The following is a 14417-nucleotide window of genomic DNA, read 5'->3' as shown; positions in this document are numbered from 1 at the left end:
CGCAGTTTGCCGTGTATCATCAGTTGGACGCGTTGTTTGAAATTTCATTATCTTACATCTTGCAATTCTGTAGCTCTGTTTGAAGTTATGCAACCGTCCACTGCTTCCCTTCAAATCATTGTAACCTACGCCGCGTGCAGTTTGTTGTGCATAACGTAGAACATCACAGTCATACACATCTGTAAACTGTATCTATCGTCCTTCAAATGCTCAAACACCGGTTCTTTGTGACAAGTGTGTCTTGTCCTCCCTTGAATATCCGTAGGTTTTCTTATGCACAACACGGTTATATTGCTACAATCTTATTCGAAAACTGTTCATAATTGTTTTTTTTACTATGCTGTGGATGATCTTCCGTGTACGTAATTATGTTTAGCACCCGCTCCTCGGACAACAAACGTTCTTTTTGTTACGTTTCACTAGGGACGAGACTCGTGGCTCCATGTTGGACAAGCAGTGGCGGCTGATCAGAGGAGGCAAGCAGGGTTGGACCTGCTTACTTTTCAGTGGTGGTAGTAGTAGCAGGAGTAGCTGCTTTTACAGTAAACCTTTATGCACCTTCGTCAGCATTTCTTCTAAACCCTCAGGAGTAAAGAGCAAGTCAAAATGCGAAAGCAGCTGGAGGCGCGAAGCATGTGGCCGGGAGGCCAGAACCTTTCCACGTCGCCTGCAAACGCTGGGTTGCCATGGTAACCTGACGTCACTACACGAACAGGAGAAGGGATGGAGGCTGTCGTAGACACACAGCGGCGCGCTTGGGGGGTGCGGGAGGCCAGCAGCTGTGGTAGTGCCACTCAGGGTTTCTTTTTAATGTTAGTTGTCGCGTGTGCAGTGAATAAGGAGACCTAAATGGGCCGTGGAAATTTAGTTTTGCGGCAGCGCTGTTCTTGTATAACACCAGTAAGAATTTCTTAAGGGGGGTAGGACGTCAAACGGGCCGACTTGGAGCAGGAGAGGCACCACAGGACATTTTATTTTCTACTTTCTATACTTTTACAAATAAATTCATAAAACTTTGTGAGCATGACCAGGAAGGATTCAGGATTCAAACTCATAGCAGTGGAAGTGCAAAAACATAATAAAATAATTGTTTTTAGATATAAAATTTCATCATCTTTTTTCACTTACTATTGGCTGCATTTGTTGCTATAAGTACATTTTTATTCACAAATAAGAGAGATTCTTTGATGAATTTTGCACAGCATACAAACCATACTTACAGGTGAATAAACTCTAGAATTTTCCAAATCTATTAAAAACTGTGGTAAAAATTGAGATAATGAACTAAAAAATTTGATTTTTTTTTCTAAACATAAAGTTTAAAACGTAACAGCTCATTCATTTTTTCATAAATTAAATAGATTCTAGAGTTTCAGACACCTGTAAGTATGGTTTGCATGCTGTGCAAAATTCATCGAACTATCTCTCTTACTTATGAAGAAAAGTGTACCTATAGCATAAATCAGCCAATAGTAAGTGAAAAAATGATGAAATTTCACATGTAAAAAAAAATTATTTTGTTATGTTTTTGAACTTCCGCTGCTACGAGTGTGAATCCTGAATCCTTCCTGGTCATGCTGACATAGTTTTATGAATTTACTTGTAAAAGTATAGACAGTGGAAATTAAAATGTCCTCTGGTGCCTCTCCTGCTCCAAGTCAGCCCGTTTGACGTCCTACCCCCTTAAATTTAGTTTTGCGGTAGAGATGTTCTTGTATAATACCTGTAAGAATTTCTTCCACCAGTCTTCCAAACGCACGGCAATTCTCGACAGAGAATTCAAACAGGTGTACTTGGATGTATTGGACAATATTGTAACACAGCTGCAAACAAGATTTTCACATGGTGATGAACTTCTGTTCGTTATATTAGGCGTAGGTATGCCTACATGCTCAGTTCGCCATTAGTTCTCAGCATCCATTGTGGCGTGTCTTTCAGTCGCTCGCAGTTGCGCTCTGTCAGTTTAGGAGACGTTAGCAAATGAATGATTGAGAACGGGGTGGATAAAAATCTTCCAGAAGATTTCAAACTGTTTTGTCGAAATGCTTCAATTCGTGCTACAAGTGTTTCAGCTGAAAGGAGTTTTCATTGACTTACACGCTTAAAAACGTATTTGGGGAACATCGTGGCCCAGGTTCACTTGTCAGCTCTTGCTTGGACGTCAGTTGAAAAACCAGTGCAGCGAATACTTGGAAGCCGAGATAGAAGATATGACGATGTCGTCGAATGATTCGGGAAGAAGAAATTACATCGAGTTTGTTTGTTACAAGTAACAACTCTCAAACGCTCAATCTGTTAGTTCGTTTGTAAATAAAAGTGAGTGTCTTTGGCAGTAGTAGTAGTTATGGTTGTCGTCGTCTTGTAGTAGTAGTAGTAGTAGTAGTAGCAGCGGTGGTTAGGGACACTAGGTTCTTTCTTTCGCTTCTGCCTTTTTCCCGCAGGTTGGCAGGGTCGGCATGGCTAAACGGATTTGGCAATGTTAGTAGAAGGGGTGGCCGGATGCCCTTCCTGCCGCCACCCTGTACCCCCCTGGGCGAAATTTGTGTACCCCAACTGTCTGCGATTAGTGTAATCCATGGAATAGTGCGAGCGTGTTCACATGTCTGCGAGCCGTGTAACTGAGGCGAGATGTGGGGACCAGTCCGGTATTCACCTAGGAGGATGTGGAAAACCGCCTAAAAACCACATCCAGGCTGGCCGGCACACCGACCGCCGTCGTTAATCCGCCGGGCGGATTCGAACCGGGGCCGGCGCGCCTACCCGATTCCAGGAAGCAGCGCACGAGCGCTCTCGGCTAACCTGGCGGGTGGTTAGGTATGGCTACATGAAAGGAAAGGGAAGAGGATTTTCCAAAATGTTTCCTCACCTCCCCAGTATTTAGGCCCATGATCCGCGACAACAGACAATGATGATGAACTACAGGGCTCAACACCTGTTTCAATATCACTTTCACTTATTGAGCACCTATCATCACTATACTCCTCAAGTACATTGTCCGCACAGTCGAGCGCACACGACACCACACATTCCACTGATTCATCTTGCAGAAACGATAATATTTGATCTGCCACTTCTTTCTCACTCTGCGATAATCCTTGGGTTCCATTCTGAGAAAATCGTATGTGGGATGTCGACTGTCATAAAGATCACAGGCCTTTTGCGACCCCGCCCTCGAGGGGTTGCTTGTAAATTCTAGAGAAATAAGTTCAGAAAAGCCTCCCTGACAAGTAAAGTTATATTTCTAGGCAACCGCCAAACGCGACGTACTTCCGCGCTGCCTCTCTCTTTCCATAGTCCAGACTAGTCCATATACGTACGTGTAAAGGGAGCGCGGTTGAAAATAAAAGTACGTGGTTGGTAAAAGTGGACTGTATGTTTAGCACTCCATAGTGGGACATAGTTACAGGTGCGTCTGCCCTGTTTGTCGGCCAAGAACTGTCTCCCCTAGCTCTGCCCTCGGCCGGATGTCTCGCTGTGAAGCCGTGGCCAAGTGGAAATCGTTACTTGCAACCACTGTCCGATCGCTGGTGTGACCTCGCGAGGGCACCTTGCACCAATGCAAAGCAGTGTTAGATGTTAACATAATTATTTTTTTTCAGAAAAGAATTTCTTACTGTTACCAGTCTACGTATTACTGTTGCCATCATCGGTTATATGCAACCCAAATAGCAAAACTCATCTTTTAACTTTATTGTCTTATTTCCTAATCTAATTTGCACATCATCACCTTGTTTCCTTTTTCAGATGTTCGTCGTATAACCTCAATTCATTGACGCACCGTTCCGAATTCTTTGCCATCTCTGACAGGATGAATCAGAGAGAAACCTTAGTTTTTATTTCTTCTCCCAGAACTTCAATTCCTTTTCTTAAATTCCCCATTAGTTCCCTTTTGCTGGTTACCGAGTGTACATATTGAATAATATGCGGATAGATTACAGCCGTCTCACTATCTTCTCTATAAATACCTCTCTGTCATGTCATTCGATTCTTCGAACTGCAAGCTAGTTTCCTGACGAGCTATGGATAAAGAATATTGAGTAAAACATGAAATTTTATGCAATATCTTTGGTTAACGTTACCGGTCTAATAGCGAACTCATTTTATCACCAAAATTATCGAAACCTGCAATAGGTAAGAGAGAAACGCTGAAACAGCGATCATTTCCAGTGGATCATCCTGTGTATGTTTCACCTCTGAAACAGCTGTCCTGAAACTGTTCGTAATTGAGTCACGGTTATCTACGTCTTTCAAAATATATTGTATAATGTTGAAAATTTTTCTGCGAATGTTTCACATCCATCTCACAACTCAGAAATGTTCCACACCCGAGGAAATAAGTCACGTAAGAAAATGTCTGTGTTCAGTTTCAGGTTAAGTGCACAAAATAATTGATCACTTACAGTTTCTAATTCATAAATGTCGTATTTTAGTAAATTTTACGAAATACGTAATCTGATCTCTTTTGTGATGGTTTGTGAACGATTCCGTGTGCGTATCTCCCTTTCCAAAAACTTTTGGCCAACTGGAACGCTGCCTAGCAGCAGCGCTGACTGCAGTAGCTGCAGATGTGCACTGAAAGTGGTGGGATGTGTGTGACTATCTGGATGTTTGTACTGGGTCCGATGGGGTACGTTGATCGGCTGTGAAAGGCTGAGATCGCACTAGAACACTTGGCCCCTGTGCAGAAATGTATTCCCGTTCTGAGACTCTGGGAGAGTCCACACATCGGTTCTGAAGGGGTGGCCGCCACAGTCTGCTGTCAGCTAATGACCCGTCCACTTTGTCCGTCACGAACGAAACATCCTCTGTCCACTTCAACTGTGCTACGGCAGTGGCAGAATGTGCATGCTGCCTACTCTGCAATGTTTCCCAAACCATTTGAAGGAAACTATTTGGTGAAAAGATGATCCTCTCTGATCTCGGAGCCTCATTCAGCAGCTTTACAATGAAGTGCCTATCCTTCAGTTAATGGTCGTAGGACTAGTGATATTTGGACATTAAATAAGCTACTGCACAAAATTCGATTAGTTTGCAATGAAAAATTGGGCTCACTATAAGTTTTCATTTGGTGCAGGTTGGGTCATACATTGCTCTGAACTAAATTTAGGTAACATATTGAATTCTTCTTTAAATTTGAGGCAGGATTGTCTATTTACAGTCCAGAGAAAATGTAATGCACTCACTTCTGATCACCCGTGCAAATGACAGAGTGAAAAGAAATGTTCGTAACATCCCTCATATCTCGTTAACGTCTTGAGCTACTTCAACGAGTTTTTAACAAATGATAGCATGCAATCTAGAGTGTTTTTTAATAAAGTTAACATGTAAAACTCTCTTATCTAGTGTTATGTGCGAGTAACTTTAGAATTTTGTCAATAAAATTTGGCAATTATATTAAGGGCCATTCCTAGCTGCTGAAATGAGAATTAGTATGGGTTTACAATAACATAAGTGAAGGAATCACACATTTATTTGCATTCAGAGCGTGAGCTTTTCATAAGCTATTGTTTGTTTAGTAACGGACTGTTTCAACATTCTGTCACTATTTTAACCATGTTAGCACGTTTTTGAGGTGAAATTATGTAAATATCGCTGTATTTTGACAAGTGAAACTAATTTTAGTATGGCAACAAGAGAAAGAAGAAAAAGCTTGAAAGTCGTTTGAAAATAAATCGCTGTTTCTGGACTAAGTGTGAATACTATCGTTTTTAGACTCGCTAGTGTACCACAGAAGGTCTGTGACGTAAGTGTTTGTGTTAAGGCTTCAGCAAAGTTGTAGAACTACTGTAGGCCTCCATAGACTACTACAAGTAAGTGCAGACTGTAGCAGTTTTCCTATTTGCTTTGGTCACTTGATACATGAAATGCATTTGCCATTGCGAATGTGGACAAGCATCAGCTGTAGAGTGGACTGACGACAGTGAAAATGTGTGCCGGACCGGGACTCGAACCGTCATGTCCCGCTTGTCGCGAGCGCTCGCCTTGCCGTTTTTATTCGTAATCGTTCGTCTTGTTTTTCCTGTGGTGTCTGTCTATTTGACATGAGATATGGCTGTCAGTATTCTGTGACAAACTACGTCAGGTTTTTGTACAATTTCACTGGATAATTCGATACTGTTGATCTTCAGAGGAATAGGAGATGCTTGTAACTAATCTGTTGTACCCTACATTCGGGATGATGGTTTATAACTAATAGATGACTAATGGAAGAAATAAGCACCTGATGTTTAAAATGCATTTTATACAACGTTTTTGTTCTACATACTCGTAGTTATGCTCCTACAAATTAATTAAGAATAAACACTATTTATGGCAAAACTGAAATTGCCGTTGTTTAATTCGAAAATTGTTGATTTGTAATGTGAAACAGAGGGATGTTGCAGTAAAAATAAAGAAAACAATACAGATTTCTCGTTGAGCGCTAGAAAACGGGATTTCCTAAAAAAAAAGATACAATAAAAAGAAACGGAAACTAAAATATATCAAACGTAGCTTCAATACTTCGTCGAACTTGTATAAAACGTGTTTCTGTTATTCATAAACACTTTCGTATTTATCAGTAATAACAGGAAACTCTTACTGTTGACCATGATGAAGGACGTTCTATTGAGCAGAAAATAACGGCAATAATTATGTGCATTTTTTATACAAACGTAGGCTTCCGCTGCCATCATCAAACCCAATAACACTTTTCTGGAGTCACGTTTGAAGCTGCGAAATATGGATGAAATTTATTTTTTCTGGGTTTGTGACCGCATTGTCAATATATAAAACTGCCGACGTTTCGGTCCCTGTTGCAAGTGACCTTCTTCATGGTGTGTAATCTGAAACACATGCAACAGGGACCGAAACGTCAGTAGTTTTATATATTGACAATGCGGCCACAAACCCAGAAAAAATTTACTGTCCATTTTTCTATGTTTGTGCATGTAAACCGCACTTGTAGCAATAGCAAACACTTCGGTTACATAAAAGCGCAGAAGTTACACAATCAGCTAATTTTTAGTACTTATAACATGCAATTTACTTTCTGTAAGGGTATAAAATACACAACGGACTGACACTGAATGATGTGCCGTTCTAATTACGTGCAAAACAAACAACCAATCAAACAAAGAAAAGAAAGTTGTCGGTTCCCGTTTTCTCTCGTACACATTCATTTACATTTCTTTCCCTACCAGTTATACCACCATTGCCATTTACTGCGTCATTCTACATTTCGGTAGTTTTAGTAGAGCGGAAATCTAGCTTCAGCTGTAGAGCTACACCTGGCTAGTGCTCTGGACCGTCCTCAAGGAAAGCCCCACCACTACCGTCGTCCCTCTCCTACCGTACCGTCTGCGCAAGAGGGTGGGGGGGGGCGGCAAGTAATTTTCTTGTAACTCTAAATGAAATTTGTGGTGCTAAACATAATTGGCCCCCCGCATAAGCTAAAATTTGCTCAAACTTTCTTCATTCACGTAGCTGATACAGTTGAGTGAAATAGGATGAATCTACTCGAAACTCCACGTATTGTGGTTGACGATGAAGGAACTGGACGTAACACAGTAGACGATACTCACCCCTGTTGTACTCGATCTCTTGCTGCGTGAACGTTGGCAGCCGTGAGCGGGGCCGGCCCTCGGCGGCGCTGTTGGCGTCTATGCGCTCCCTCATGACGGGCGGCCAGTCGCCCTCCGCCGTGAACAGGGCGTGTCCGAAGGCGCCGAGCTGCGGACGTCAAAGAGAAGTGACTGTTTTGTCAGCTTTTACCGACTCAACTTTAGCTGCACTGTTTCACCAGAGGGACTGTGAAATTGTTTCCAGGCAGTACGCGGGACAATATAAGGTACTGCAAAACGCAAGAGAACTGTCACACCCTTCTGGAAGAGCGATGAGATGATTAACGCGATGGGCCCCACAGTCTTCCCTCTGCGACGTACATCGGTATCGAAGCAACTCTGGAGGAGGGTGTCGGATTGTGTAGACACTGCGACGCCCGCTGCTACGTACACTAGATGGACAGTACTCGTTGTTGCAAGACGACAGCTCCCGAGACAAAAAAAAAAAGAAAAAAAAAAGAGGAGCTCGAGGACTTTAGATCTGGTCACGAGACTTGATGGCATCTGCAGTCTTTATTTACAAAATCACATCAAACTTTTTTGTTTTTTATTTACGACTGACGTCGAAAATTGATGGGCATCCACAGGTCGAGAGTTCGACAGGGTGACAGAAAATTTTGGTCTCTGGAGACTGATAAGCGTTGGTCAGTCGTTTTGACAAGTCGACAATTCTCCGTAGTCGTACTCACGGAAGTACTGCACATTCCATAAATATCAGAAAATCTTGAGAGATTACAAACTGATTGCCGTAGTTAGCAGCTTTTTATAAGCACCAATCATATTGTGGCTTCCTACATAATGTCTCTTATATCATACTCATTGATAGGCTAGGTGCTGCTGTCTTGCTGATTTCGAGCATGAATGGCTCCTTCCAGCCTCCATATTTCCTGAGGAGAAATGACAGATCGTTTCCTAAGGAGAGAACTTGAGGACATCAGTGTGCTACATGGATATCGCTATGATACATGGATATGTCGTGGTGCAGGACCCTTTGGATATTCCGATCTCTTGCATTTGACCGCCAATGCCTTTTCAGGCTCCTAATAGATATCCACGTCAATAATTGTGAAAGTTTCTGGAACACCAACATAGTGTCCGATCACAAAGACAGACTTCAATAACTATAGTTATTACAGTTCTCCATGAACTAACGCTCTAGATACAGCCTTTCATCACGTATTGGAGGACGTTCGTGCGAGTGTGACACGTGCTATGGAGTTAAAATGCGACGCTTACAATGGCGAACTTACATCCCCTGTGCATTTGGTCGCAATAAAGCGAGACTGGTGTTCAACTGGCGCATCCGTTTCAGACTGCACACTTTGCTTAGTGACACTATTCTTTGACTTGGGGGGAGGGGGGATGCGTGGGTTGAAAGTTTCAGCCATTGCTGGAGACTGCTGATTGTGTGATCCCGAGTAGCTAAAAGCAGACATTATAAAAAATCTCAAGCGACAGACATATCGGACAAAGTGTTACTGATAGTCAAAACCATCATTGATGTGCCTGCATCAGTATATCTTTTATCACACTAACATGCCGATGTGGCGTTGTTGTTTCGATACAAGCAGGATAAATGAGAATTAGAAAGAAGAACATACAACGTGAACCAGAGCTCCACCGACTAACTTTCAGAGCTGGTGGTATGAACCAAAACAACAAAAAAGTGTCTAGTATGCATGGGCTGTAAAAGGCGTACCTTAAGAGATAGGAGCACTTATTCATCCTCACTGCTGGCGTACACATCTCTTCTAAGGAAATCCCTTTGCTTTACGTATTTTGAGAGATGGTAGTACGGACCAAAATAAGAAAAATTTTCCAGTAAACATGTTCTAAAGAGCTATTAGCACCTGTTTATCGTCGCCATTGTGAGACACATCTCTCCTACAGATAAGTGTTCATAGTGCCTGAGGTACGCGTTTTAGAGCTTGTTTTTACTTGACATACTACCCACCCCTGACACTTTGCCGGTGGAGTTATGTTTCACCCTGTATTTGTCTGTAGTTGGTAGTAGGTATCGCTGGAGGCAGATGGTAACAGCTTTCTTTCCCTTGAAACTTACCCCAAACTGCAGACTCCTCTCAGAAGCCTCCTGGTCGGTGGGACTTGACGCGTTGAGCGGCTCGGCCCAGTCGCTGTTGAGCGTGATGCCCACGTAGCCTGCAGCAGGACGAGGCGACAGTAAGGTGAGAAAGAGCGAAGGCAGAAAAGGGCGCAGCTGTCGCTGAAAACGCATTAGCGCGCAAACGGTCTGCAGCACACTTACACTGCACGCCACAAGAACTGTAACACCGTCAGGACGACATACAACACCATGAAACTGGCATCACATCGTTAGTAATTAGCATTTTAGTGCGAGCGTATGTTTTGGTAGGACTGGCCGGCCGCAGTGGCCGAGCTGTTCTAGGCTCTTCAGTCTGGAACCGCGCGACCGCTGCGACCGCAGGTTCGAATCCTGCCTCGGGCATGGATGTGTGTGACGTCCTTAGGTTAGTAAGGTTTAAGTAGTTCTAAGTTCTAGGGACTGATGACCTCAGATGTGAAGTCCCATAGTGCTCAGAGCCATCTGAACCATTTTTTTTTTGTAGGACTGATGCCATCTACAGTCTACGTATAAGGAAAGACTGCAAAGCGGGTTACTCATTCAGAAATGGCTTTTTAAATGTCGTTTGGTCGTGAGAAGATCGTGTGGGTCCGCGGTACTGTTGCTCGCGTCCTCGGAATGCAACGACTCTCACGCAAATATGAAATCGATGGGTTTCAGGAAGGCCGTACCCAATACCGTGCAGGATCTTAACGGCCCCGCACGACTCTAGGGTAAGTTCGTAGTGTTCGCTCGACCGTGCACTACTGTACAGCCACGTCACATATCTTGAGTTGACGAGTGGCACTGTTAGCAGCAGACAGGGCGATGACGCCTGGACCACCAGGCATTGTCAGCAAGGTGACCATTGTTGCGGCTCCCCTTGTGGTCACGGCAGAGAGAGGCGAGCCTCTAGTGGTGCGGCTGACAACAATGGACACAGGAGGGGCTGTATACGTCTTACCAGACAAGTACTTGTCTGCGCACAGCACTGCCATGCACGTATCCGTATGAGGGAGCTACGAGGAGAACGAACGTTATCCAGGCTGCGTTCTTCTGCGCAGTACGGGCGCAGCTCTTGCAGTGATGACACGCTATACGACCACCTCTCGTCCGCATAGCAGGTAACAATGGACAGTAGGCATTACATCTCTGCCGGTGGCTGCACTATGTGATCCAAGTCCCGGTGACGTTATCTTTCAATAAGACCGCAGGCGCTCGTTTCGTCCTGACCTGCCTCAGTACGTACGGGGTTCATATGTCGTCGCGGCCAACATATTCTCCAGATCTTTTGCACACTGAAAACTTCCAGTCAGGTAGGTTGCCGATGGGCTGCCAGTCGGCAAGCACTACGGTACTATTTATGGGCTCTGTTACAGAAATTGTAAGGTGCCCCTACTGTTAAAGCCACATTTTGTTTCCTCATTATCCAGTTTCACAATGTTTTATCGCGTCTGCAGATATCATGCAGCATTCAGTGAGCAAAGCGCACACAGGCGAGAGTAACATTTTAGTTCTCATCTTGCTGAAGGAGCCGGTGGACCATATCGCGTTGCCAGAAGACTGTGGTGTGAGGCGCTGTGGCTAGACATGAGAACGGCCGCTACGTTAGCAGCCAGGTACGTAGGGAAGGGACAATTATTCTGTCTCGAAGCAAGTTATGCCGCTTAAAAAATATTTGCTAATAAAAGTCGCTTTTTCTAATACAGATATCAGGAGAAGCTACAGGTCATAAGCACTTTCTTACATCGACATGTACAACGCCAGAAATCGATCATCTTAATAAATAAATGAATAATGTTTAAGGTAACAAAAATGAACAAACGGTTACTGTAAGTACGAGCCACAGGCTGCGCAACACAGTCGCCTGTCGGCGATGGGATGCCTTCCGAGCTAGTTTTGCCGTAATTCCATGCTCTCAGGAAATGGTTAGTTTCCATTTAATCATGATTAATTCTGTCGATATTACCAGTTTATGGCGTTCAGTGAATAAATATATCATAATGGCATCCGTTTTGAACGTTATTCTGAATAATATAGCTTCCCGCTTCATCACTTACAATCACTGAGACTTGCAATTTACAGGGAACCCGAGGTACTGATACTGCTTCTGCGAAGGACATAAACTTCGATAGAAGGCTTCACGGCAAAACAGGTAGAAGGAATCCTACTTGAAGACTGACTAAGGTAATCCAAGGGCGGGTTGTCTCAATCGGATAGAAAAGTACGGCCAGTCACACAATAAGCCTCTTATACCATCCTCTACGGAGTCACTGGCTAAACTGAAACATGTCTGGAGGTTTAACAGAAGTGGGAGTTTCTTGCAAGGTGAAGTAGCAGGGAATGACTCCACTGCTGGGGTGACATCTCTATGCGCTGAATTTCGCACATCGTGTGTGCCCAACTCACCTAAAAATTTAATCTTGTTTTCTTCCTACTGTTCTTCATATTTGATGTTTTATGGTGCTGAAATTTTAATAACGTCCTGTACACCGCTAGTAAGTCTTTTCAACGTAACTATTGATATAATTATAGCTCATTCCTAGCTGTCGTAATTTCTCATCTATCCACAGTATCTTCTTGAGAGCTTTGGAATTGTGGCCTTTGCTTTTAAAGGGATTGCCAGCTACGGGACACTAATGTGGTGCCGTCTGAAGAACGACGTAGCATCACAAAGTTGGTACCTCTCGACGGAAACACACGTAAGCACGCTCGCTGCCAGACGCAGGGACGAATGAGAGACGTCGGCGTAGACATACTCCCACGAGTTTCCGCGGCTGATGAAGACTTGAACATACGTCAGAGCGAAGTGTCGCTCAGCCCCACTCTGCAATCGTAGCCGAAGACGACACCTTCATTTCACTACAGAGAGTTGTACACAGAGGGTGGGCAGTGAGTCATTGCCTTGTCCTTGAACGCCCTCTGACAGCGAACTGCGTTTCCTTTATTCAGTTCGTTGTGGCAGATGGTTGAGTGTGGGTCTGTTAGGGCTTGTTGCCGGATTCTGTCTGCGTGAAAGTGGACGTAAGAACGTTTGCGTGAACTTTTGTTTTGAAACCGGAAAATCAGCTTCTGAGACTTACGAACTAATAAAAACAGCTTTTGTCTGGTTCAAGAGATTTAAAAATGTCTACGAATCATTCTAAGATGAACCACAGTCCGGCCATTCTTCCACCTCAAAAACAAATGAAAATGTTGTGAAAGTTCGCGACTTAGTGCACTGTGATCGTGGGGGATATCTGATGAACTTAGTTTAAGTTTCTATGCAGTTCAGTCAATTTTAACTGAAGATCTGAACATGCGTCGAGTGCCCGCAAAATTCATTCCAAAAGTGTTGTCAAGTGACCAGAGCCAATGCCTACTTGAAGTGTGCCAAGAACTGATTAATCGGATTAAAAATGACGCAGATTTGTTAAACAGGGTAATTACAAGTATGAATCGTGGGTATATGGATATGATCCTGAAACTAAAGTGCAGTCTTCGCAGCGGAAGACTCCAGGTTCACTACGACCGGAAAAAGCACGGAAAAATCGGTCGAAGGTGAAGACAATGTTGGTGATTTTTTTTTATTCTACCGGAATTGTGCATCATGAATATACTCCTGGAGGACAGACAATTAACCAGGAATACTACAAATCTGTCCTTGAGCGTTTGCGCGAAAAGGTGCAGAAGAAAAGGTCTACATTGTGGAAAGACAGGAGTTGTGTGCTACACCATGACAATGCTCTGGCTCATCGTGCCTTCTCCATCGTTGAATTTTTGACCAAATTAAAAATTCCTGTGCTTCCACAACCGCCATATTCCCCTGATTTGGCCCCTGCGGACTTCTACCCGTTTCCTATACTGAAATTTTCACTGAAAGGGAAGCGATTTGAGTCGATTGAAGACATCCAGGCAAATACGAAGAGTGTCCTTAACACACTTCCGGAAAAAAATTTCCAAGAATTTTTCCAAAAGTGGAAACACCGTTGGAGTCGGTGTGCTTAGTGAGATGGGGACTATTTTGAAGGGGATGCATCCCAGTAGCATGTGAGTGCCACCATTGTACAATTACAAGACCACCAGTCGCACTTCGCGTTGGACAGAACGAAGTTTATGGAGACTATTATTCTGCAGTGTATCAAGTGATACGTTAGTGTTCAGTGAAAGTAACAAATATACATAGGCAGTCCTGCGGATGATGGTGATGATGATGATGATGTTGGTTTGTGGGGCGCTCAACTGCTCGGTTATCAGCGGCCGTACAAATTCCCAACCTTTGCTCAGCCCAATCTCGCCAATTTCATGAACGAGGATGAAATGATGAGACAACACAAACACCAGTCATGACGAGGCAGTGAAAATCCCTGACCCCGCCGGGAATCGAACCTGGGACCCCCTGCTCGGGAAGCGAGGACGCGACCGCGAGGCCACTAGCTGCGGACCAGTCCCATGGCCATAGATTGTTTGAAAGCTATGTATTTCATATTGTACAAGTTATAATAAAATGATCCAATATTTTTTGTGTGTTGTAGTATCCAATCGGCGTCCTCCAGAAGTAAATGTAAGAACCCACCACAGTGCCGACGAGTTTTTTTTCGCCCAACACAACACATTAAAACGCTAATCATCCTTTCTTCGAAAAGTTCCATCTAAATTATCCCAGAAGAAAAACTACCAGCAGGCTTCAAAGTCACACTGACGTTTCCATTGTTGATGTAGCGCGAAGTACTGTCTACCTGACTGTCTATTGC

At 43.7% G+C, this 14417-nt stretch overlaps 1 protein-coding gene across 1 annotated transcript in view; it reads right to left on the bottom strand.

The window, feature by feature from the left end:
• LOC126199040 (myrosinase 1-like) overlaps positions 1-14417 on the bottom strand; it is a 73553-nt gene that overhangs the window by 19598 nt on the left and 39538 nt on the right. The window contains exons 6-7 of the mRNA XM_049935744.1: positions 9664-9761; positions 7563-7710 (exon numbers count right to left, since the gene is read on the bottom strand). Coding sequence (XP_049791701.1) covers positions 7563-7710; positions 9664-9761 — 246 coding nt within the window. The remainder of the gene's footprint in view (positions 1-7562; positions 7711-9663; positions 9762-14417) is intronic.

Source organism: Schistocerca nitens, chromosome 8 (genome assembly GCF_023898315.1).
Source record: "Schistocerca nitens isolate TAMUIC-IGC-003100 chromosome 8, iqSchNite1.1, whole genome shotgun sequence".
Lineage (NCBI taxonomy): Eukaryota > Metazoa > Arthropoda > Insecta > Orthoptera > Acrididae > Schistocerca > Schistocerca nitens.
Note: the sequence above shows the minus strand (reverse complement) of the source record. Positions and strands in the feature narration are given on the sequence as shown.